This window comes from Pipistrellus kuhlii, unplaced genomic scaffold (assembly GCF_014108245.1).
Source record: "Pipistrellus kuhlii isolate mPipKuh1 unplaced genomic scaffold, mPipKuh1.p scaffold_m20_p_18, whole genome shotgun sequence".
NCBI classification, from domain to species: Eukaryota; Metazoa; Chordata; class Mammalia; order Chiroptera; family Vespertilionidae; genus Pipistrellus; species Pipistrellus kuhlii.
In genome coordinates this window covers 24,907,876-24,930,462 of record NW_023425493.1, presented here as the reverse complement: position 1 = coordinate 24,930,462, position 22,587 = coordinate 24,907,876, and the positions used below count along the sequence as shown (strand labels likewise).

At 41.9% G+C, this 22,587-nt stretch overlaps 1 protein-coding gene across 2 annotated transcripts; it reads left to right on the top strand.

The window, feature by feature from the left end:
• The first annotated feature begins 181 nt into the window (after positions 1-181).
• DAP3 (death associated protein 3) lies at positions 182-22,172 on the top strand. 2 transcript variants are annotated; one of them, XM_036442826.2, is made up of 13 exons: positions 182-398; positions 6,507-6,587; positions 11,789-11,908; positions 13,328-13,429; positions 15,556-15,664; positions 15,805-15,897; positions 16,772-16,902; positions 17,755-17,835; positions 17,928-18,086; positions 18,508-18,567; positions 18,885-18,974; positions 20,547-20,664; positions 21,828-22,172. In XM_036442826.2, exons 2-13 carry the CDS (start codon positions 6,546-6,548, stop codon positions 21,911-21,913), a joined length of 1,191 nt encoding a protein of 396 aa, XP_036298719.1. In that variant the 5' UTR covers positions 182-398; positions 6,507-6,545; the 3' UTR covers positions 21,914-22,172. The 2 variants fall into 2 exon arrangements, with proteins under 2 accessions (XP_036298719.1, XP_045439282.1); XM_045583326.1 differs by lacking the exon at positions 182-398 and adding an exon at positions 437-581.
• The last annotated feature ends 415 nt before the right edge of the window (positions 22,173-22,587 follow it).

The window sequence follows — 22,587 nt, the reverse complement described above, 5'->3', positions numbered from 1 at the left end:
TTCCCCCGCCCCCACTGCCACCAACAGCCGCCGCGGCCGCCGCCGCCGCCGCCTCCTCCTCCTCGCCCCCCCCCACATTCCCTCCACCCCGCGCGCGTGCGCCTCCCACAATCCCCCCCGCGCGCGTGCGCCTCCCACAATCCCCCCCGCGGGCCTGTTCCATTCCGGCCGCGGCGGGAGCGGGGAGATCGGGCGGCCGGGGCGGGCGGAGGGAGCAGGCGGCTGTGACTGGGACAACCCGCGTGGCTGACAGGGACCTTCGACCACTGACCTCCCCGGCCACCGCCCCGCGGCGGCCAGCGTCGCTTCCCCGCTCCGCCGCCAGCGCCAGCCGGGGGGTCGGGGGCCGCTCGGCGCCCCTCCGCCGGGCGGCGGTTGGAGGCCGCGGCGGCTGCGCGTTGGGCCGTTTCCTGCTGCCGGGCCGAGCCCGCGGCTCCGAGGCGGGACCGGGTCTGTGCGGCCGGCGAGCCTCGCCGTGCGCTTCGCCCGGAGAGGACCGGCCCGCGGCCGTCGGCGAGGGAGCGATCCTGCGCGGGCGTCCGCCCCCGAGGGCAGGGAGCGGGACCACGGACTTGGCGGAGGTAGGAAGCGGGGCTGAGCGGGCCGACGACCCTCCTGGGGGACTTCTCTCTGGGCTCCTTGTCTGTGGACTTGAGACCCAGAGAAAAACCCGCGCCGTGGTCGTCTTCCTCTCTTTCTTTCTAAATCCCGCTCAAGATTTCTCCAATGTCACACCACTGTTCCTTCTTCATGAGTGGATCATGCATTTCCAACTTCATGTTAGAGGATAAAGAAACCTTGTCTTTCTGGTTCAGTTCTGGACTCGATCTTCCATGCCCTGTGTCCTTCAGAGAGTTCTTTTCCTAAGCTCCTGGTTAGATCACAGAATTAGCTCCCAGGCACAGGGAAAGTGCAGAGCATGGTGTTATCGTGCAGAGGACTGTTGATGTTGATAAGGTTTGTGGGTGTAATTGGTAGTTGTGTGTCATTCTTCCAAGTCATTGATAAAACTATGCAAAATTAGTCCTATCAGATTTCGGTGGCTCCTATTAACTTGGTTCTCAAAACTCTGCACCAACATTTACGCTGATTGAATGCCGAACTGTGGACTATTCAGGTCCACTGGTAATCCCAAAGTCTCTCCTGTCACTCAAAGGGTAAAGTAGAATAAATTAGGAAAGGGATCCCTTTTCTTCAATATATGTGGGCTTCAAGGGTCCGCTAGGAGGATAGTTTGAAAATCTTAAAGGTCTAATCAAGTTCAAGTAGACACCTAAATTTCACCCTTCATCATATTTCAATGTATGGATCAGATTTTGATGGCTTGCTTTTTTTTTTAAAGAAAAAAAATCAGTTTTAATTACCTAACTATATATTTGCGTTTCCTAACTATGTCTCAAGTTCCAACTCTTTCATGGAGTCCTCTTAGGTTTACCTTGATCTTTTTTTTAATGTTATTTTTTGTTGATTTCAGAGAGGAGGGGAGAGGGAGAAAGAGAAAACTAGAAACATCAACAACGAGAGAGAATCCTCCTCCTGCACGCACGCCCAAAACCCTGGCATGTGTCCTTGACTTGGAATTGAACCTGGGACCCTGAGCCAAACCAGCTAGGGCACATTGATCTTTCTTTGCGTTTTATATGCAAGTGTGTTATCCTACTGACAAGTTTTTAACTTGAGGGCAGGGACTATGGCTAGCATGTGAGTCATGGAAATGTTGAAGTGAATGTTAGATATATTAAACATGAGAAGGGAAAGAGAATTAGCATTATCTTATATGTCCCTCAGAAAGGAGAACATGTGTTCCTGTTTAATCCTTACAATAAACAATATGTTGAGGTAGATCACCTTAACCCCATTAAAAGCCTGAGGCTCAGAAAAGTCCAGGAAGTTTATATTTAGGCTTTAGTTTGTCTGTCTTTTAAAAACTTAAATTATTTCACTATACCACATTGCCTTCCTGGTAAATTCCACCAGTTTATAAAGAAAGTTACTTATGGTCTCTGCCTTCATTTAGCTTTCAGTAACTGCACTAAGTTATGAATTGTCAGCCAAGCATAGGCAGATTCAATAGAAAAGAAGAGAATCTTCTTTTGTGTATGCCCCAGGTGCTACCGGAGGCCAAAATATAAAATAAAATGGCCTTATTGAATGAGTGAATGCTGAATTATTTGTCTCCCCTACCAAGGAAGGTAGGGGAGACAAAATAATGGTTCCTCCAAAGATGTTCATGTCCTAGTCCCTGGAACCTGTAAATAGATCACACGACAAGAGGAAATTAAGTATGCAGGTCGAATTGAGGTTGCTAAAGAGCTAACCTTAAAATAGGGAGAATTTCCTGGATTACTTGATAGACTTACTCTAAGAGGAAGATGGGAGTGTTAAAGTGATGCAATATGACAAAAACTTGACCAGTTATTGCAGGTTTTGAAGATGAAAGCAGGCTTCAAAAATTGAAAAAGTTGAGAGAGAAAAAGGCAAGAGAATAAGCACATTATTTGGAATAATGCTTACTCATAAAGAGAAAGTAAAGGGATAAGGCAGACAAAGAAATTGGTAATGGTCTCTTTCTAATGCTAGCTAGTGGGTACATGAATATTTGTTTTGGAGAAATATGTACTGAATATTTTTTTATAGATTTTATTAATTTTTTACAGAGAGGAAGGGAGAGAGATAGAAACATCGATGAGAGAGAATCATCAGTCAGTGCCTCTTGCACACCCCATACTGGGGATGTGCCCGCAACCAAGGTACATGCCCTTGTCCGGAATTGAACCTGGGACCCTTCAGTTCGCAGGCTGATGCTCTATCCACTTTGCCAAAGCAGTTAAGGCAACCTTGGCATATTGAGATGACCAAATGACCTATGCAGCCAAGACTTAAAAATTTTATTTTAACATCTGAAGCCTTATTTTTAAAGTTTATATTACAGAGCTTTTCCTATTTATCTATACTGCATTTAGACAATTCCCCAGCAAGGAAACACCATGAAATAAATGTTTATTTGCTTCTGCGGGGGGGGTGGGGGGGGGGGGGGGTCTGAGAGCAGTTTAGCTAATACTTGCTGCTAGACAGTAATATCATATAGCCCATCCTGTAAAATAAAACCTAATAAGCAAATCAACTGAACAGTGGAATGACCAGTTGCTATGATGTGCACTGATCACCAGGGGGCAGACACTCAATGCAGGAGCTTCCTCCAGCCCAGCCAAGGTGAGTGCCAGCGGGACCCTCCTGACAGGCCTCGTCCCACAGATTGGCTCTGCTCGCCGGCCAGGCTGAGAGACCCTACCCAGCGGCGAATTTCGTGCATCGGGCCTCTAGTATTATATATCATACAGCTTGAGGACTGATGCCAGAAGCAGAGCAACAGGGAAACACAGATAGACCTTGGAGATATTGTGGGTTTGGTTCCAGATCACTGTAATAAAGTGAGTACTGCAGTTAAGTGAGTTGTAATCTTTTTGCTGGAGGACAGTGTTGCCTTCCATTTGTAGAAAAACACAACACCTATAAAGCACAATAAAGTGAAGTGTAATAAAATGCGGTATGCCTCCACTGGAAATCTAGGCAGCTTTGAGTGCCTATAACTTTGCTTAAAGAAAACTTTCAGTTAAACCACAACTGCACTTAAAGCACAAATCACAATCCAAATCACAGTACTTCGGAGGTTAGCTCTGATTGGCTCCCCTTTCTACATTAGTTTCTTATTACTGCTGTAACATTACTACAAACTTAGTGGCATAAAACAACACAAATTCGCCACTTGGAGTTCTGTGGTTTAGACACCTAAAATCAAAGTGTCTGCAGGCTTGTATTCTTTCTGCAGGCTCTGGTAGAGAATCTGTTGAGGGGTTTGTGTGTGTGTGCTTTTTTCTTTCTTTCAGTTTTAGCAAATATGTATATACTACTAGCCCTGTGCGTGAATCTGTGCGCCCGTAGCTCTCTGCTGCCCTCCTATAGCTTTCCTGTAGCTTCTCCCCTCCCTCCCCGCACCTGTAGCTTTTCCACACCCGCTTGTGTAGTTCGCTGCCCCACCTTCCTGCGTATCTGCCACCCAGTCGTTAAAGGGGAATCAATCAATGGCAAAAGTATACACGACCAGATCAAGTAATTAGCATATTCCTCTCTTATTATGTAGGATTCCCCAAATAATGAATAAAGCTTTATATGTTTAATTTTTTTAATCCTCACCCAAGGATATTTTTTCCATTGATTTTTTTTTAAAATATATTTTATTGATTTTATACAGAGAGGAAGGGAGAGAGATAGAGAGTTAGAAACATTGATGAGAGAGAATCATCGATCAGCTGCCTCTTGCACACCCCCTCCTGGGGATGTGCCCGCAACCAAGGTACATGCCCTTGACTGGAATCGAACCCGGGACCCTTCAGTCCCCAGGACGACGCTCTATCCATTGAGCCAAACTGGTCCCGGCGCCATTGATTTTTAAAGAGTGGAAGGGAGGATAGAGGGAGAGAGAAACATGGATGTGAGAGACAGACTCCCAGACTGGGGCCAAGGATTGACCCTGCAACCCAGGCATGTGCTCTTGACCAGAAATTGAATCCAAACACGAGACCCTCAGTCCTAGGGCCAACGCTCTAACCACTGAGCAACTTTATGTTTGGAATTTTATGTTACATCGTGCTGTATATAATAGTTTTCACTCAATATTATTTTTTTGTTTTGTTTTTTAATCCTCACCTGAGAATATGTTTTTTATTGATTTTTTAGAATGAGAAGGAAGAAAGAGAGAGAAAAGTATTAATCCATTGCCTCCCACTTGCACCCCAATTGGGAATTGAGCCCACAACCTTTTTGGTGTACAGGACAATGCTCCAACCTAGACTAATATTGTCCAGGGCTCAATATTAGTTTTTGAGATTCATACATGTATTGCATGAAACTGCAATTTACTCTTTTTATTTCTGTATGGAATCCCATTGTATGGCCATATCTCTGTTTACTTATTCTACCAATGGGCATTTGGGCTTTTTTTTTTTAATATATTTTATTGATTTTGTTCAGAGAGAAAGGGAGAGAGATAGAGAGTTAGAAACATCAATGAGAGAGAGTCATCGATCAGCTGCCCCTTGCACACTCCCTACTGGGGATATGCCCGCAACCAAGGTACATGCCCTTGACCAGAATCGAACCCGGGACCTTTCAGTCCCCAAGCCAATGCTCTATCCATTGAGCCAAACCAGTTTCGGCGGCATTTGGGCTTTTTAAAGTTTTTGATAATTCTTCATGTTGTCTTATTATGAACATTGTTACACATATTTTCTGGTGTACATGTATAAGTGTTTTTATAGAATAAATATCAAGGAATACCCGAAACCAGTTTGGCTCAGTGGATAGAGCGTCGTTGCGGACTGAAAAGTCCCAGGTTCGATTCCGGTCAAGGGCATGTACCTTGGTTGCAGGCACATCCCCAGTAGGGCATGTGCAAGAGGCAGCTGATTGATGATTCTTTCTAGTCAGTGTTTCTGACTCTCTATCCCTCTCTCTTCCTCTCTGTAAAAAATCAATAAAATATATATCAAGGAATAGAATATCTGGATTTTAGACTTGTACATTTTCAACTTTACAAGATGATGCCAGATTTGTTTTTTTAGATACAGGCAGTCTTCGGATTATGTCAGACTCGACATACATCATTTCATGGTTATGTCACCATCTCTCATTTATTTGTAAAATAAATAAATAAATAAATTTAAAAATTTCATCATTTTGCCGAAACCGGTTTGGCTCAGTGGTAGAGCGTCGGTCTGCGGACTGAAAGGTCCCAGGTTCGATTCCGGTCAAGGGCATGTACGTTGGTTGCAGGCACATCCCCAGTAGGGGGTGTGCAAGAGGCAGCTGGTCGACTTTTCTCTCTCATCGACATTTCTAGCTCTCTATCTCTCTCCCTTCCTCTGTGTAAAAAATCAATAAAAAATATATTTTTTTTAAATTTCGCCATTTTGACGTATGCACATATGTGCTTTATGTTTTTTATTATTTACTGTATTTACCACAAGTAAAGATCAGGAATTGTTATCTTTTAAATTTTTTTTTTTACTGTTTCACTTCATTACTGCTGTGTGTGCTCCATGTGAGTGACATAGGTGCTTATGTAGGTGGGTTTGACTTATGGCGAAAATCTGGCTTTGCACCGGAGGAACGGATCTCCGTCATAACCCGAAGACCTACTATATTTGTACGTACTGTCTCGTTGACAGTGTATGAAAGTCCTAGTGCTTCCTTCAAAGCCTCGTTAACATTTGCTATTATCTGACCTTTTTATTTTTCCCAATATGGTGGTTGTGAATGATCTCCTTGTGGTTGTTTTAATTTATATTTCTCTGATTTGTAATGAGAATTTTCATGAGTTTACTATCCATCTGTACAAACTTTTCTGTGAAATGTCTGTCTGTGTCTTCTCATTTTTTTTTAATCTATTTGTAGGCATTCTTTATAGGTTCAGGATACTAATCCATTGTGCAAATACATTTTCCCAGTTCTGGTGACCTTTTCGCTGTTTGAAGAGTGTGGGGACAATGCTGAAAGGAGTGGCAAGCCTTGTCTCCAGGGTCCGTAAGGTGAGTCCTGACTTAGATGCTTTGTACCGTCTGTAGGTGGATTTCTGGTTTATATGGATTTACCATATGCAGAATTAAATTCGCTAGAGAACTTCAGCTGACTTTAATGTACAAGTTCACACTCAAAAGAACAGTTACAACCCTAACCAGTTTGACTCGGTGGATAGAGCGTTGGCCTGCGGACTGAAGGGTCCCAGGCTAGATCCCGATCAAGGGCATGTACCTTGGTTGCGGGCACATCCCCAGTAGGAGGTGTGCAGGAGGCAGCTGGCTGATATTTCTCTCTCATCGATGTTTCTAACTCTCTATCCCTCTCTCTTCCTCTCTGTAAAAAAAAATAAAACATTTTTTTAAAAAGAACAGTTCCAACGGAAACCGGTTTGGCTCAATGGATGGAGCGTCGGCTTGGGGACTGAAAGGTCCCGGGTTCGATTCCGGTCAAGGGCATGTACCTAGGTTGCGGGCATATCCCCAGTAGGGGGTGTGCAAGAGGCAGCTGATCGATGACTCTCTCTCATTGATGTTTCTAACTCTCTATCTCTCTCCCTTCCTCTCTGTACAAAATCAATAAAATATATTAAAAAAAAACAAAAAACAGTTCCAGTTCCAGTTCTCTTCCCATTCACTTCACTCCCAGCTGCCCTAAAAATCTTCAAGTAACAAGGTCTCCATAGAATAGTTCTGCTTGAGAATTTACTATGGCATCGAAGAATTAACATTTTTTAAAAGATAGATTGCAGTTATCTTTTATTAGTACTCTCTAGTTGGATTATCATTTCTTAATGAAGTACTTAAAAGAAAAATATGTTGCCAGTTTAGACTCTTAAGTATCTGATAGTTGAACAAAAATCATACATAAAAAAGACATTTTATTGCTTTACTTCATTCTTTCATTTATTTAGCAAATAGTTTTCAGTACTTTCCATATTGCAAATATTGAGGATTTTCAGATTACTCATTTCACTAACGGTTACTATTCGTTGGGCATTCATTATGCGCCAGGCACTGGGCTAAGTGCTTTACTTTTTTAGTTGTCACAATAATCCAGGAACTAGATGACAGTTTTGTTTCACAGGCGCAGAAATGAGGATTAGAAAGGCAAAATAAGAGGCTGTGAAATTGCACAGCCCAGACTAGGTACCTGACTTCAAAGCCTGAGGCCTTAACCACTGTGCGATATTGCATGTGGGAGTTCATGCAATATAGGATCTCAGAGTCAGTAATGGAATCATGAACAAATGGTTGTTAGTTATAGCAGGGAGCTGTTAGTAAAGCACCCAGTAGGAGCACTTAACCTGGGTTAGCAGGGCCCAGGGGAAATCCTCCCAGAGCTGAATCCTGAAAAGTGAGAACTGAGCCCGAGGGCTTAGTCACTTCCATCTCATTGTTAATTACTTCAGATTAGATTTCCTAGAAAAGCACCCCTTCCTCCTATAGAATTCACTTTTTTTCCAGGGGATTACCATAAACCTATGTACATAAAATGAAAATAAAAGCAAGGATCAACAGAGGAAGGATTCTGGTCTCAACATCTAAAAAGCTACAATTTCTTTAATAGCAGACAAGGAGGACTTGAGTCCCAAATGCAGAGATGTCTGAAGAAATTTTGTGCTTCAGATAGATTGGTTTAGAGCAGTGGTTGGCAAACTGCAGCTCAAGAGCCACATTTGGCTCTTTGGCCCCTTGAGTATGGCTCTTCCACAAAATATGACGGCCTGGGCGAGTCTATTTTGAAAAAGTGGCGTTAGAAGAAGTTTAAGTTTAAAAAATTTGGCTCTCAAGAGATTTTAATTGTTGTACTGTTGATATTTGGCTCTGTTGACGAATGAGTTTGCCGACCACGGGTTTAGAGTAACTGTCTTGATTGGATCATGAATGCGGTCCTTAATGCATGGTGTTCATTCTGGAACCGTGTAGAGCACATGTGTCAAACACAAGGCCCGCCAGGCCTTGCAATGTGGCCCGCACCGCGCTGTCATCACTGCACTCCGCTGCGTTTCCATCACAGTGACAGTTTATGGCTGTTCAGTAAACCATTCGGCCCGAGATTTAGGCTGGATTTTAGATTTTGGCCCCTTCTCTGATTGAGTTCGACACCCCTAGTGTAGAGGCTATTGTACTTACAGTTGTTTTCCCTGGAAGCAAGAGACTAACTGGGTGATGCCATATGTAATACTGTGATAAGTAAGGAATCCATTTTGCTAGCTCTTAATTTGCTTCAAAAAGCAGTTAACGAGAAAGTCATAGAATTCTTGTAGAAATAGCACCACCTTGTGGTCCTCGAATATCTTAAATTTTCCACTTCACTACTTTTTTTTAGAGACAGGGTGCTCTCTCTCCAGTAGAATTGGTTATGCTGTCCTATCAATAGTAGGGTATACTATTCAGATTGCTGTACTGAGGTAACAGACCCTGAGTTCTCATTGGCTTAACCCAACAAATGATATTGTTTGTGAAAATCTGTGCGTGTTTTGTTTTTCCAGTTGCTGTATTTCCGGAGTGGTTTACAGGCACTTGTGGGAGGGGCTTGACATGGGAATGAAGGTTCATCTTGGGATGCCACCACAGCCTGTAGGTTGCCATGACAGGGCAAGAAAAGAGGATTTATAGTCACTCTAAACTGACTGACTAGAAAAGACAGATTATATTCACGTAGAGCTCATTTATGAGAATTAATCAAATAACCCCAATTTGTTTGCACAGGAGGCTGGAAAATATAGAGAATTTGGATATTTGATAAACATTGGTGTCTGCCATCCTCAGACAAAGTTGGAGCAACTTTGTTACTTTATATTAAATCTTTAAGTTCTGGATCAAGAGGTTTTTGTGTGCAGTTCATAGAGTTGAATTAGTGCAGTTTATTTTCACTTAGCTAGATGCTGTACATACTCCCTGCTACATGAAAGATTCCAATGAAAGATTCCTTATTTCAGGGCACAGCATGAAGTATTTGTGGTATGTTACTTAGAGAAGGAAATACAAAGGTGAATAAAATCTGATCCATTCTCTTCCAAGTGTGTCCAAAATAGGGGACAGACTTGTGTAAAAAGAATAGTTTTTGGAGTCAGACAAACCTGAATTTGAATTCTGGCTTCACCTGCCAACTCTGTGGCCTCAGGCAAGATTACTTCATTTCCCTGAACCTTAGCTTCCCTCATCATAAAACAGATGTGGTAATATTCTACCTACCTTCTAGGATTCTTGGCTCAGAAATGTGTTTAAAACTCTGTATTGCCTCACATCTAACAAGTATTCACTTAACAAAAGCTACGAATGCAGTTCAAGGCAAAGTCATAATGCCATGCAAGCGCTGGCCGGTGTGGCTCAGTTGTTGGGTGCTGTTCCTTATACTGGTCTGGTTGCTAGTTGGATTCCCAGTCAGGGCAGTGAGGGGCATGCAGGGGGCAGCCAATTGATGTTCCACTCTCACATCCATTTTTCTCTTTCTCCCTCTCTAAAAATCAATAAAAATATATATTTTTTAAAACCTATTGCCCTGGCCAGTTTTCTAAGTGGTTAGAGCATCGGCTTTTCAGACCAAAGGGTCACGAATTTGATTCCAGGTCAAAGGCACATACCTCAGTTGAAGTTTCAATCCCTGGGTGGGGAGTTGTGCTGTAGGCAACCAGTCCAGGTGTGTCTCTCACATCAATGTCACCTTCCTTCTTTCTCTCTTCCCCCCTCCCTTTCACTCTCTTTGAAAATTAATGGGAAAATATCCTTGGGTGAAAAAAAAAAAAAAAAAAAATATATATATATATATATATATATATATATATATATATATATATATATATATATATAAAATTTAATGCCATGCAAGACAAAGTGCTATCAGCAGAGGGAAAATAATTACTTTTGACTGGAGGTATCTGGAAAAACTTCACAGAGGATGTGACATTTGAGATGAGCCTTAAAGGAGGAGTAAGACAAATAGGGAGAGAGGGAAGCTGGAAGTAGAATGAGCAGTATAGAAGTATCAAAGTGAATAACTTTTTAGCATGGTCATAGGCTGGTATATGAAGTTCATTCAGGAATGAGACTAGAGAGGTCAATTGAAGTCATGGCCTTGATTACTACCATGCTAAGGACTTTGAGGCTTATTTTGTCATCAGTAGGAAACAAAACTTTTAAAATATATATATATATATTTTTTTTAATTGATTTCAGAGAGGAAGGAAGAGAGAGAGGGAGAGTTAGAAACATCAATGATGACAGAGAACCCTTGATTAGCTGCCTCCTGCATGTCCCTCACTGGGGATCGAGCTCACAACCTAGGCACGTGCCCTTGACTAGAATCAAACATGGGACCCTTCAGTCTGCAGGTCGACGCTCTATCCAAAGAGCCAAACTGGCTAGGGCAAAACCAACCTTTTTTATTAGAAGAAGGTTAAACTTACTATTTGGAAGGACAAGTCACACTGTGAAAGATGAAGAGTCAGATTTAGAGGTAAAGATAACCAGTTAGAAAGTTATCATTGTGTTTAAGGTCTTTTTAATAAGTGTTCTGAGGGCTGGTACAAAAATAATACACAGTTTCTGCACTCTGAGGCTGCTTGGTAAGACTAAATACAAATACAGGCAGCTTCCATGTTACCTGTTATTTATCAGGTATCTCCCTTATTGCAGCTGGCTTTCATATCTGCTTCTGCTGATTTCATATCCTAATATTTCCCTTGTAACTGGCACCTTTTTACTTCTACATAAGCCTATTATCCTCAAACTCAGTTTAGGGGGTTCTCCAATTAGACAAAAAGATTTGTCTCTTAAATCATCCCCCCAATCCCTTCCTAGTTCAGAGGTTTTCGTGTGCAGTGCACTGAATGGAGCAGGTGGGCAGTAAGGAGTGAGGCGTTCCAGACTGCAAGAGGGATATCTGGCTTCTGGCTGTCCCCCACGGGGTGCCGGACTGCAAGAGGACCCAGGCCAGGCCGAGGGTCACCCCCCAAACTCATCCCCTCCCCCAGTGCACGAATTTCATGCACCAGGCTTCTAGTAGCAACATAAGCTGGAACAGATTCAGAGCATGAATAATGTGATTCTTCTTAGAGAATTATAAGGAATAACAAGGATTCTCATTTTACATAAAACTAAATGTATGTTAATGGCGTTTTTTCCTGTTGCAGACATTGCTTAAAAACCAAGCGTTGCAGCAAGCATAAACTTTATAATTAAAAACACTTACATGGTTTCTTTTCTAGTTGGACCCTGGGCATTTGCGCCTGGGGACCCAGGCGCCCCAAAGCCTTGCTGCTCAGCTGGATAACCAGGTTTCATTTGAGAGTCCTAGAGCCATTTCCTGCACCAATGAGAATGACCCGGTGAGTTGGTGATATGTAGATGAATTTTTTTCAGGGCTTATAATCTCTGCTGCTGTCATTGTAAATGTAACAAGAAAATGTACACGTAGTCAGACAATGCATCCAAGACAGCGTTCTGGAACCCAGATCGTCCCCACCCATCTGGTACTGTAACATAAAACACTCAGGCAGGTCTGTCCACACTTGTTCTCATTTAATCCCTACAACTGAACTCATCTTATGCCAAGGATTTTGCTGGGGATAGAGCAGGCACATAGTGAATACCTAAGTCAATTCCTCAGAAGTTAAATTTAGCAGATATTATTGATCTTACTGTATGATAGGTTGACACACATTTCCTTAAAGGAACAGATAGTAACATTTTAAGCTTATGAGCCAAAGTGGACTCTGTCACAACTGTTTAGCTCTGTTATAAACAAATGGGAATGGATGTGTTCCAATAAAACTATAAAAACGGTAGTCAACCATAGTTTATAGACTGTGGTATGAAAAATCCTAAATAAGTCAACTTAATTTGCCCAAGATCTCAGCAGAGCAGTTACAGAACCTAGTTTTCCTAATAACCAATCTGGGACTGTTTTCTATCTATTTTTCTAAGTGGATTTCCTAGTTCTAGAGAAGGTTGGGAAGAGCTGCATTTAAAATGAAGTTTGTCAGCAGAAGCTAGGATTACAATGGTATCCAGTGTTATATTTTCTGCTTCAGATCCCGTTAGACTAGATGTTGATTTTTTTTCTCCTTCCCAGCATGACTGCTGCCTCTCATAAATGAAGTTAGTTGTAAGATCTGCGGTTAAATGTGAAGAAAACCAATAGCTTTTGTTTATTTGTTTGTTTGTTTTCCTACTCTCTGGATTTCCCCATCTTAACATATGCTGCTGTTCACGGGGGAGGAGAAAAATAATTCATTACCCAAAGCACTCTCAGTAGGGTGTGTTTTATTTATATCTCCAGTGTTCACCTATAATCAAAAGCACAAAATGAAACAGAGTAAGTGAACGAAATCATCAAAGTGCCCTTCAGCTTTCCCTGTGAATATGGTCTCTTTATCTGCCAATTCCTCTAGAGTTTCTATGGAAACAGCAGCATGCAGATGATCTTGTCACATGACCGGATCATCTCTATACACAGCACAGAGGAATCCAGATGGCAAGAATTGTCACTCCTACCTCCACATCTAGGGTTTGCATTGCTGGGCAACTGGTTACATCATTCAGGCCAACACCAGCTTTATGTACACACTGTGGATTTGGGGACAAGAACTAGCATATTTTTATTTAAGATGAGAAATGAAAGATAATGCTTTTCAATTCTGAGGTGAATGTTTCCTGAGTGTGGTCTTTCGGGCCCTTTCCACTTTTATGAAGTCTTTGTCTCTCTGCTACAGCCCCGCTCTATCTGTTTGCATTTTGTTTCATAGGCCAAGCATGAGGAGAAGCATGAGGGCCTGCACTACAACTTACCCCTCCAGGATGTGAAGACTGTTTTCCCCCACGGCCTGCCCCCTCGATATGCAATGCAGGTGCTCAAAACGGGAGGGGATTGGAGGGGGCCCAGAACGCTGCTCATAGCAGAGTGATGTGACTAAATGAGTAGAAAACTATACAGAAATGAAACTTGAATCTTAAAAAAAAGACGCATTCATCTTTTGTTAATAGTGCTATTACTATAATTACTTTAAGCAATGTTTATCTGAGTTTAACCAATTAAAATCCTTTTTGGAGCTAGGCAAATATTCTTCTTTTTTTTTTAATCCTCATCCAAGGATATTTTTCTATTGACTTTTATTTTATTTTTTTTAATATATTTTATTGATTTCTTACAGAGAAGAGGAAAGAGGGATAGAGAGCTAGAAACATCGACCAGCTGCCTCTTGCACACCCCCTACCGGGGATGTGTCCACAACCAAGGTACATGCCCTTGATCGGAATCGAACCTGGGACCTTTCAGTCTGCAGACGGATGCTCTACCACTGAGCCAAACCGGTTTCAGCTCTATTGATTTTTAGAGAGAGGGAAAGACAGAGAGAAATATCAATGTTAGACATCGATTGGTTGCCTCCTGCATGAGTCCCAACCAGAGCCCAGGCCAGGGAGGAACCCTTGACCTAAACCAAACCCAGGACCCTTCAGTCTACAGGACAATGCTCTATCCACTGAGCCACACTGACTAAGGCCAAAATATTTTTTCTTTTTCTTTTTAATATATTTTATTGATTTTTTACAGAGAGGAAGGGAGAGGGATAGAGTCAGAAACATTGGTGAGAGCTAGAAACATCGGTCAGCTGCCTCCTGCACACCCCCTACTGAGGATGTGCCCGCAAACAAGGTACATGTCCTTGACAAGAAATCGAACCTGGGACCCTTCAGTCCGCAGGCCGACACTCTATCCACTGAGCCAAACTGGTTTCGGCCAAAATATTCTTAAATAAATAAACAATATTCTGCTATTTTCCTTACCTAACAGGTTTTTGGAAACTTGAATATTTAAATCGTTATTAAAAATTAATTTAATTTTTTCCTTGGAAAAGTATCATGAAAATAGTTAATATGCTGTTAAAATTATAACGTATTCCTAAGCCATATAGAAATGATGTCTGGATTAGATGCATTATTGTTCTTCAATTTCACAGTTTTTCAGAAAATTCTAGTTTTGTGGTCATAACTTCAACCCAAAGAGTTGGTTGGATTGTTTCATAGTCAATAAAGAATCCATGATCACACTGGCTGGTGTGATTCAGTGGTTGGAGTGTCAGCCTCATACCCAAGGGTCTTTCTTGGGTCTGATTCCTGGTCAAGGGCACATATACCTGGCTTGCAGGTTCCATCCCTGGCCCTGGTTGGGTTGTGTTGAGGCAACCAATGTGTGTTTCACAGCGATGTTTCTCTCTCCCTTTCCCTCTCCCTCTCTCCATTCCTCCCTGTCACTTCTTAAAATAATAATAATGGAAAATATATCCTGGGGTAAGGATTAACCAAAAAATATATTATGAATAACTGCAAGCATATTTTGTTGACATGATTGGTTCTTTTGGCTAATTCCTGCTGAATTATTTTCGACCTTATAAATTATTCCTTTTTGTTGTTGCTAATCCTGACAAGATATTTTTTTTCCATTTACTTTTTCAAAACACTTTTATTGATTTCAGAGAAGAAGGGATAGTGGGAGAGAGAGAGAAACATCAGTGATGAGAGAATCATTGATCAGCTGCCTCTTGCATGCCCCCTATTGGGGAATCGAGCCTGCAACCTGGACATATGTCCTGACCTGTGAGCTCCTGGTTCATAGCTCAACACTTAACCACTGAGCCATGCCAGAGGTAGCATTAAGTATCATTTTATATGCTTTTAGTATTTACATCAACCATAAGTGGAATACATACTAATAGTTATGTTGAGAGATGTCTGTATTTGTAGATTTCAATTAACTGATGCAATATCTGTACTTCATAACAGATATAATCAAAAGCTGACTCTTATGTTACATGGTGTGAGATCATTTGTTTCAGTTTTTAGCTTAATTATATGGATGTATTTTCAAATTCAGAAACAACCCAATCCCTCCTAACTGCATAAATTAAAAATACAGTTTGTTGCTATATTAGATTCAGTCCACACCCACTCTCCTTTCTCCTTCCCTGTTTGTTAGATGAAGACATTCAATGAAGCTTGCCTGATGGTCAGGAAACCAGCCCTAGAGCTTCTGCATTACCTGAAAAACACCAATTTTGCTCACCCAGCTATACGATATGTGCTCTGTATCCTTTCCTGCCTACGTGGGCTGTCTTAAGCCAGTGCTTTCCTCCCTCAAATGTGAGAAAAGAAGAAATGCAAGTGTACTCTTTGTTAGCAGAAGTGTTCCTTCTGGTAATGTTTTCTTTAACACCAAGTGTTTTAGATGGGGAGAAGGGAACAGGAAAAACACTCAGTCTTTGCCATATTATTCATTTCTGTGCAAAACAGGACTGGCTGATACTGCATATCCCAGATGGTAAGAACTTCTCTCTTCACTGTGCTGGGCTTTGTCTTCCTGCTCCTGAGATAGCGTGTGGCTTCAACGCGCTCTGGTGCCACAGGAGCGGCCTTTGCTCCAGACAGAGCCATCTAAACTCGTTGATAATTTCTCATATTATCAACAAGCGAGTTGCAAGGTGAAGTAAACGCAACAAGAAGGAAATCAGCTGCCCAGCCAGTGTGGGTCACTGGTTGAGTCACGCACCAGGCGGTCACGTGCCCTGGCTGGACACTCAATACCAAGCAGGGGTCTTGCAAGAGGCAGCCCATCGACGTTGCTGTTTCTCTCTCGTCCATGTTTCTGTCTCCCTCCCCCTTCCTCTCTCTCTCAAATGAATAAAACCCTATTTTTTAAAAAGAAGAAGAAATTCAGCTAAACGCTTCCTGGAACCGTTTGATAATAAGAATGAGCTATTTTGGCCCAGCAGTCCTCCTTTTGCTCTGTGATGCCCAAGAGCATAAACTCCCCACTTAGAGGTCGTCACAGGCGTTATGGCTGTCAGTCAACAGTTTTGAGTATCCAGAGAAACCGACATGCACTATAATCAGCATTCTAGAGTTTAAAAACTTAAACGCTCATTCTTTGTGCATATCCTCCCTGTTGGTGCATCCATATACTGTGAGTGTCTGTAGAAACTATGAGGAAGCTGAGGTGACCATGAATTCACTTGGATGCCTTGTGTGTTGAGTGCAGTGATAATGTTTAATCTAAAACAAACCTTGGAAACGAGGCTTGAAGAAGTATATATGACACTAAATCATCCCCCGTGACTTAAAGAGTTAATAGAGTACTTTGTGTTGTATACAGTTGGTTCCTGCCTACTTTGTTCTCTGCCCCGCCTCCTTTTTAGCTCATCTTTGGGTGAAGAACTGCCGGGATCTTCTGCAGTCCACCTACAACAAGCAGCGCTTTGATCAACCTTTAGAGGCTTCAGTCTGGCTGAAGAATTTCAAAACTACAAATGAGCGTTTCTTGAGTCAGGTGATTAGACTCCCAGAAGTTTGGTGCTGGACATTCTGTAAATAGATTTTATCTTCTTTGTGCCCCACGTACCAGTAGACTGGAGAACTGGTACCCTGGTTGAGATTACGATACCATTTTCTGCTTCTTACATAATGCAGTATTTTACTCACAGTGAGCTCACAATCTGAAACTCAATAATCCATAGAGGCATCAGTAGGCTGATCCTATCTTGTGGGTAGCAAATTGAGGTTCAGATTAATTCATTGACTTTTCCAAGGTCATAGGCTCAAATTCTCTAAAGCATATTCTAACTTGGTGGTCGGCAAACTGCGGCTTGTGAGCCAAATGCGGCTCTTTGGCCCCTTGAATGTGGCTCTTCCACAAAATACCACATGTGGACACACACGTACAGTGTGATTGGAATTTCATGGCCCATGTGCAGAAGTCAGTTTTCGGCTCTCAAAGGAAATTTCATTTGTTTTACTGTTGATATTTGGCTCTGTTGACTAATGAATTTGCCGACCACTGTTCTAACTACATAATTTTCTCCAGATAAAATCTTTTCTGGAACCAGAAATGTGTTGGTAAAATTACTCTTTAGTAATTCTTGAATATGATCTCTAGGCCAGAGGTTTTCAAATCTAAATATTTAGAGTCATTTAGGAACCTATTAAAAATGTAGATGTCAAGGTCTTACCCTGGACCTTTATAGTCAGAATCGTGTGTGTGTGTGTGTGTGTGTTTGTGTTTGTGTGTTTAAGCTCCAGGCAGAAATAGGCTAGATAGCATTCACTCATACTGAGATAGGCCTCTTATAGGGCTTGAAAAAGATTCAAACTATGATTCTAATAACCTTTTGTTTGGTTTTAGATAAAAATTCAAGAGAAGTATGTCTGGAATAAGCGAGAAAGCATTGAGAAAGGCAGTTCTCTGGGAGAAGTAGTTGAACAGGTATAAAAAGATATTGTGTACTGTGCCATAACCAGAGAAGGCCTCTTACAGACAGGTCTGGACTGTAAGCCACTATCTCCCTTTTGCTACAGGGTATAACACGGGTGAGGAACGCCACCGATGCCGTTGGGATTGTGCTTAAAGAGCTAAAGAGGCAAAGTTCTCTGGGTATTTTTCGCCTCCTGGTGGCAGTGGATGGAGTGAATGCTCTCTGGGGAAGGACCACGCTGAAAAGAGAAGATAAAAGCCCGGTAGGAAAACTGAGTTTCTCTGTTCTGGTTTCTCTGATTTCTGGTGCCATATTATTTACTAGAGGCCCAGTGCATGAAAATTCATGCACTGGAGGTGGGGGGGGGGGGGTCCCTCAGCCCAGCCTGCCCCCTCTCACAGTCCGGAACCCTCATGGGCAGGAGTCAACCCAGTGATCAGGGGAAGGCGACACCCCCGTCACACCTCTGCTGCTGCCACTGCTGGCAGCGCAAGGCTTGGCCGGCCCTGGTAGCTTATCTCAGGCTATACTTTCGGCCTCTACTACGGTTAGGTAGTAGTAGAGGGTGTTTTACTTGTTATTAATTACTGGTGATTTGTCTCAGGGGAGCATCCAGGCAAAAGCAAATAATGGCCTCTTTCTGCTCCCACCCTCCCTCCCTTCGCACACTGACCACCGTGCAGATCGCCCCCGAGGAACTCGCACTTATTCACAACCTGAGGAAGATGGTGAGAAACGACTGGGTGAGTGCAAATGGTGCCGACACATTTCAGAGAGAGGTGTATTTCACTTCAGAGATCTTCCACTACTTCATTCCTCCTACTTTCCAGTCTGTAATTTTATGGACAGAAAGTTCTTTTATCTCGTTTCATTCCCATAACTGTACCAACTTTAAAATCTATATATTTGGTTTCTAATTTTTCCATTTAACTGGAGTAAGCTTATTCAAACCATTTTATTTAAATATTGGTGTAATTACTTTGCTTGCAATTGTTCAAATGTCTTTATATCTTCTGTCTTTTTTAGCTTTTTCTAATTGGCTTCTTCTCCTTTCTTTCAGAATGGAGGTGCCATCGTGTTGACTTTGAGCCAGACTGGGTCTCTTTTCAAGCCCCGGAACGCCTGCCTGCCCCAAGAGCTGCTGGGGAAGGTCAGGCCATTGGAAAATTTGTTTCTCTTAGTCATTCTGTCTAAAGACATCTTTTTTTCTTTTTTTTTTTTTTTTTACACAATATCAGACTTGGAGAAAAATTATATTCCTATATGACTTAACCAAATTCCTAAAATGTTAAGGTTAATCATATTTGCTTTAGTCTCCTTCCTCTTCATTCTTGTTTTCTGAATATGTGGCAGTAACCTGAGGATGCATGTATCTTTATCTCAAAATCATGTGTACTTCCTAAAACCAAAGATACCTCAATATATAACTAAAGCACAACTGACAAAATCAGAAAGTTGACATCAATACAGAACTGTTAACCTCATCTACAGAATTTCCTCTGGTTTTGCCAGAATGTCCCGGCATTCTTTACAGAAAGATGGTCCTGCATTACGTGTTGCACTCCGTGGTCGTGTGTCTTTGTCTCCTTTAACCTGGGACAGTTCCTCAGTCTCTGTCTTCTGTAATCTTAATATTTTTATTTTTATTTCTGAAGAGTACGTGCCAGCTATCTTAGGGGTTATTTTAAGAAGTTTCTGATGTTTTTCTCCTGATAATAAGCATCTTAGTGCGTGATATCAGAAGGCACATGAAACCTATTTCTCCTACAGTGTTAACCTTGAACACATAGTTAAGGTGGCATCTGTTTGGTTTCTCCTCAGTGAAGTTATTTTACTTTTATAGTGAATGAATAACCTTGTGGATGTATTCTTTCAGACTAGGTAAATATCCTGTTATTCCTCAAATTTCTCCTTATAGTTTTAGTACTCATTGGTGATTCTTCCTAAATCAGTTATCATGATAATTGCAAAACAGATATATTCTAGTTCCATCATTTCCTCTAAATGTATCAGCTGGCTTTCTATTATATTAATAATTTCCCCTTCTACCTTATATATTTATTTCAGTACAGACATGTGGATTCTTAATTTTTACTACCATTATTTATTTTGATGCTTAAATCATCCCAGATTTGGCCAGTAGGTGCCCCTTTAAGCTTACCCTGGATGCATATGGGCTACTGATACTCGGTTAAAGGCACCTTCTGGTCCATGGTTGGGCAGTTATTTATTTGTGTGTGTGTGTTTTGTTTTGTGGGGGTTTTTTTGGGGGGGGCAGGGGGGAGCAGTGTTAATACCCACCATTTCTAAGCCACGGAAAACTGATAGAGAAGAGTTTATTTTCAAGATGAATTCCTGCCCTGGCTGGTTTGCTAAGTGGATAGAGCATCAGCCTGCAGACCAGAAGGTCCAGGGTTCGATTCCAGTCAAGGGCACATGCATGGGTTGCGGAGGCAACAGATCTATGCTTCTCTCTCATCATTGATGTTTCTATCTAACTCTCCCTCTTCCTTCCTCTCTAAAGTCAGTAAAAATTTTTAATTGAATTCCTAATGAGGTCAACATAGAACACAGTTGCCTGAACAGCACACACACAGGCAACAGGTAGTAGATGAACCAGAAGGAGAAGAGAGGGTATCTTTAAGAGTATGCGTGGCCTGGTGTGCACATGCCTTGTATGTCACTTAACACTTACTGAATCTTTATTCTTTTTCCTCTCCAGGAGGGATTTGATGCTTTGGATCCCTTTATTCCTATCCAGGTGGCCAACTATAGCCCAAAAGAATTTGAAAGCTGTATTCAGTATTATATGGAAAACAGTTGGCTTCAACATGAGAAAGGTCAGTAGTTTGGTTTTCCTGTAAGGACTTTATGCTGTCAGCAGGATCCCACTGTCAAAGCCTTGATCTCGTCTTCCCTCAAGAGTAGTGTGTCATTTGTATTTCATCTTTTCCCCTTTATCTTGACTTCTTCCTGGCTGACCACATGGTACAGAAAGGGGGGGGGGGGGGAGATTTAATTTATCTCTTCCTAAATTCTCAGAGTAGTCTAAAGTAAAATAATCATGCTAAGAGAGGAGACTGGACCAAGCCCAGTCATTTGGTTCAGGTTGCTGCCACACTCTCATTGTTGCATTTTTCTTTTCTTTTTTTAAATATATTTTAGATTTTGTACGAGAGGAAGGGAGAGAGATAGAGTTAGAAACATTAATGAGAGAATCATCGATCAGCTGCCTCTTGCACACCCCCTACTGGGAATATGGCGGCAACCAAGGTACATGCCCTTGACCGGAATCGAACCTGGGACCTTTCAGTCCCCAAGCCGACGCTCTATCCATTGAGCCAAACCGGTTTCGGCTGTATTTTTCTTTGTTTTTGTGTGTGTGTGTTTTTTTTTTAAATCTTTTTTGTTCATTGTTGCTTTTATTCATCATTCGACAAACTTCAATTGATTCATATGCTAGACACCCACAGAATAGTTGACTCATATACCCTCCCCCCAACAAACCAAATCTTTGCTATTCCTGTCCTAGTCTTGTACATGAAAGCAATCAAGCTGTTCTTTTTATCCTTACCCTTGGCTGGAGAAGGATATAGAGGAAAAGTCAAAGTTGTTCTATCAATAGATCATAGAGAATTCGCTGTAATTAGAATATGTTACTAAAGGAAAGCGTATATATAAAGCAGCTGCAACCTGATGGGCTGGGAAGCACAGTGAGGAGGTTTGGGTGGTTGGGAGATCTGACCATGTCCTAACATCCAGAAGGTAATCTTGGAATAGTGGGAAAGATAAACGCTGGATTGGAAGAATAGAGACAGAAAGGGAAAGTGTGTGTAGAAAATATAATCGTTTATTAGGATAAAGGCTGTAGAAGTGAGGTCTCTTGGGAGTGCTGATGGCATCAGAATGTAATCTCGATAACATAGCCTCTACAGAATTCTCTGGGTGTAACATGATGCTTCAGGAGAAAACTGCCAATTATCTGTGCTCGACTCCATTTCAGCTCATACAGAAGAAGGTAAAAAGGAGCTGCTGTTCCTAAGTAATGGGAATCCTGGGCAGCTGGAGCGGCTCTGTGCCTACCTCTAGGCCATGTCACAGCATCCGTGGAAGGCAGTGGACAGTAAGGCCGATCAGATGGGGGCATCCCGCAGTACACAGAGCTGTGAGACTGGACAGTACTGCACATCAGCTCCCAACTTCGCTGAAATGGGTTCCTTGTAAAGTGACTATAATGGCAATAAGACATCCTCTTGTTCCTGAAACTAATATCAGTTTATTATATGTGGTTTTCACATTTTAATCAATCATGTATCTTTTCCTTAAAAATTAAATTATCTTTCTTAAAGTGTTGTGTTATATCTCTGCGATGGGAAGAGTATTCAGATTGGCCAACTTTTACACTTTTATCCGTGGACCTTGAGAACCTTACTGACACTCCACCTCAACCTGGCAGCTTTGTACGGTACAGCCCCTCATACAGGTTCCTGAAGGAACTGAGTAGTAAACCCTGACAGAATACATTGTAATGATTAAATTGTCCTTCATGCATACTAGCTGTGTACCATCTTTGGGAGATTTGAGAAATAAATTTCAACAGAGTTAAAATTGTCTGACCATCCCCAAGTTCTTGGTATTGAGTCCCAAATCTACCACTTAATGGCTATCTGTCTGAGGGTCTCTTACCCTCTTTCCTTCTTTGATTTCACCTTATCTCTGTTTTACTACATAAGGCCACTCTACAAGTACAGGAGACAGCATCT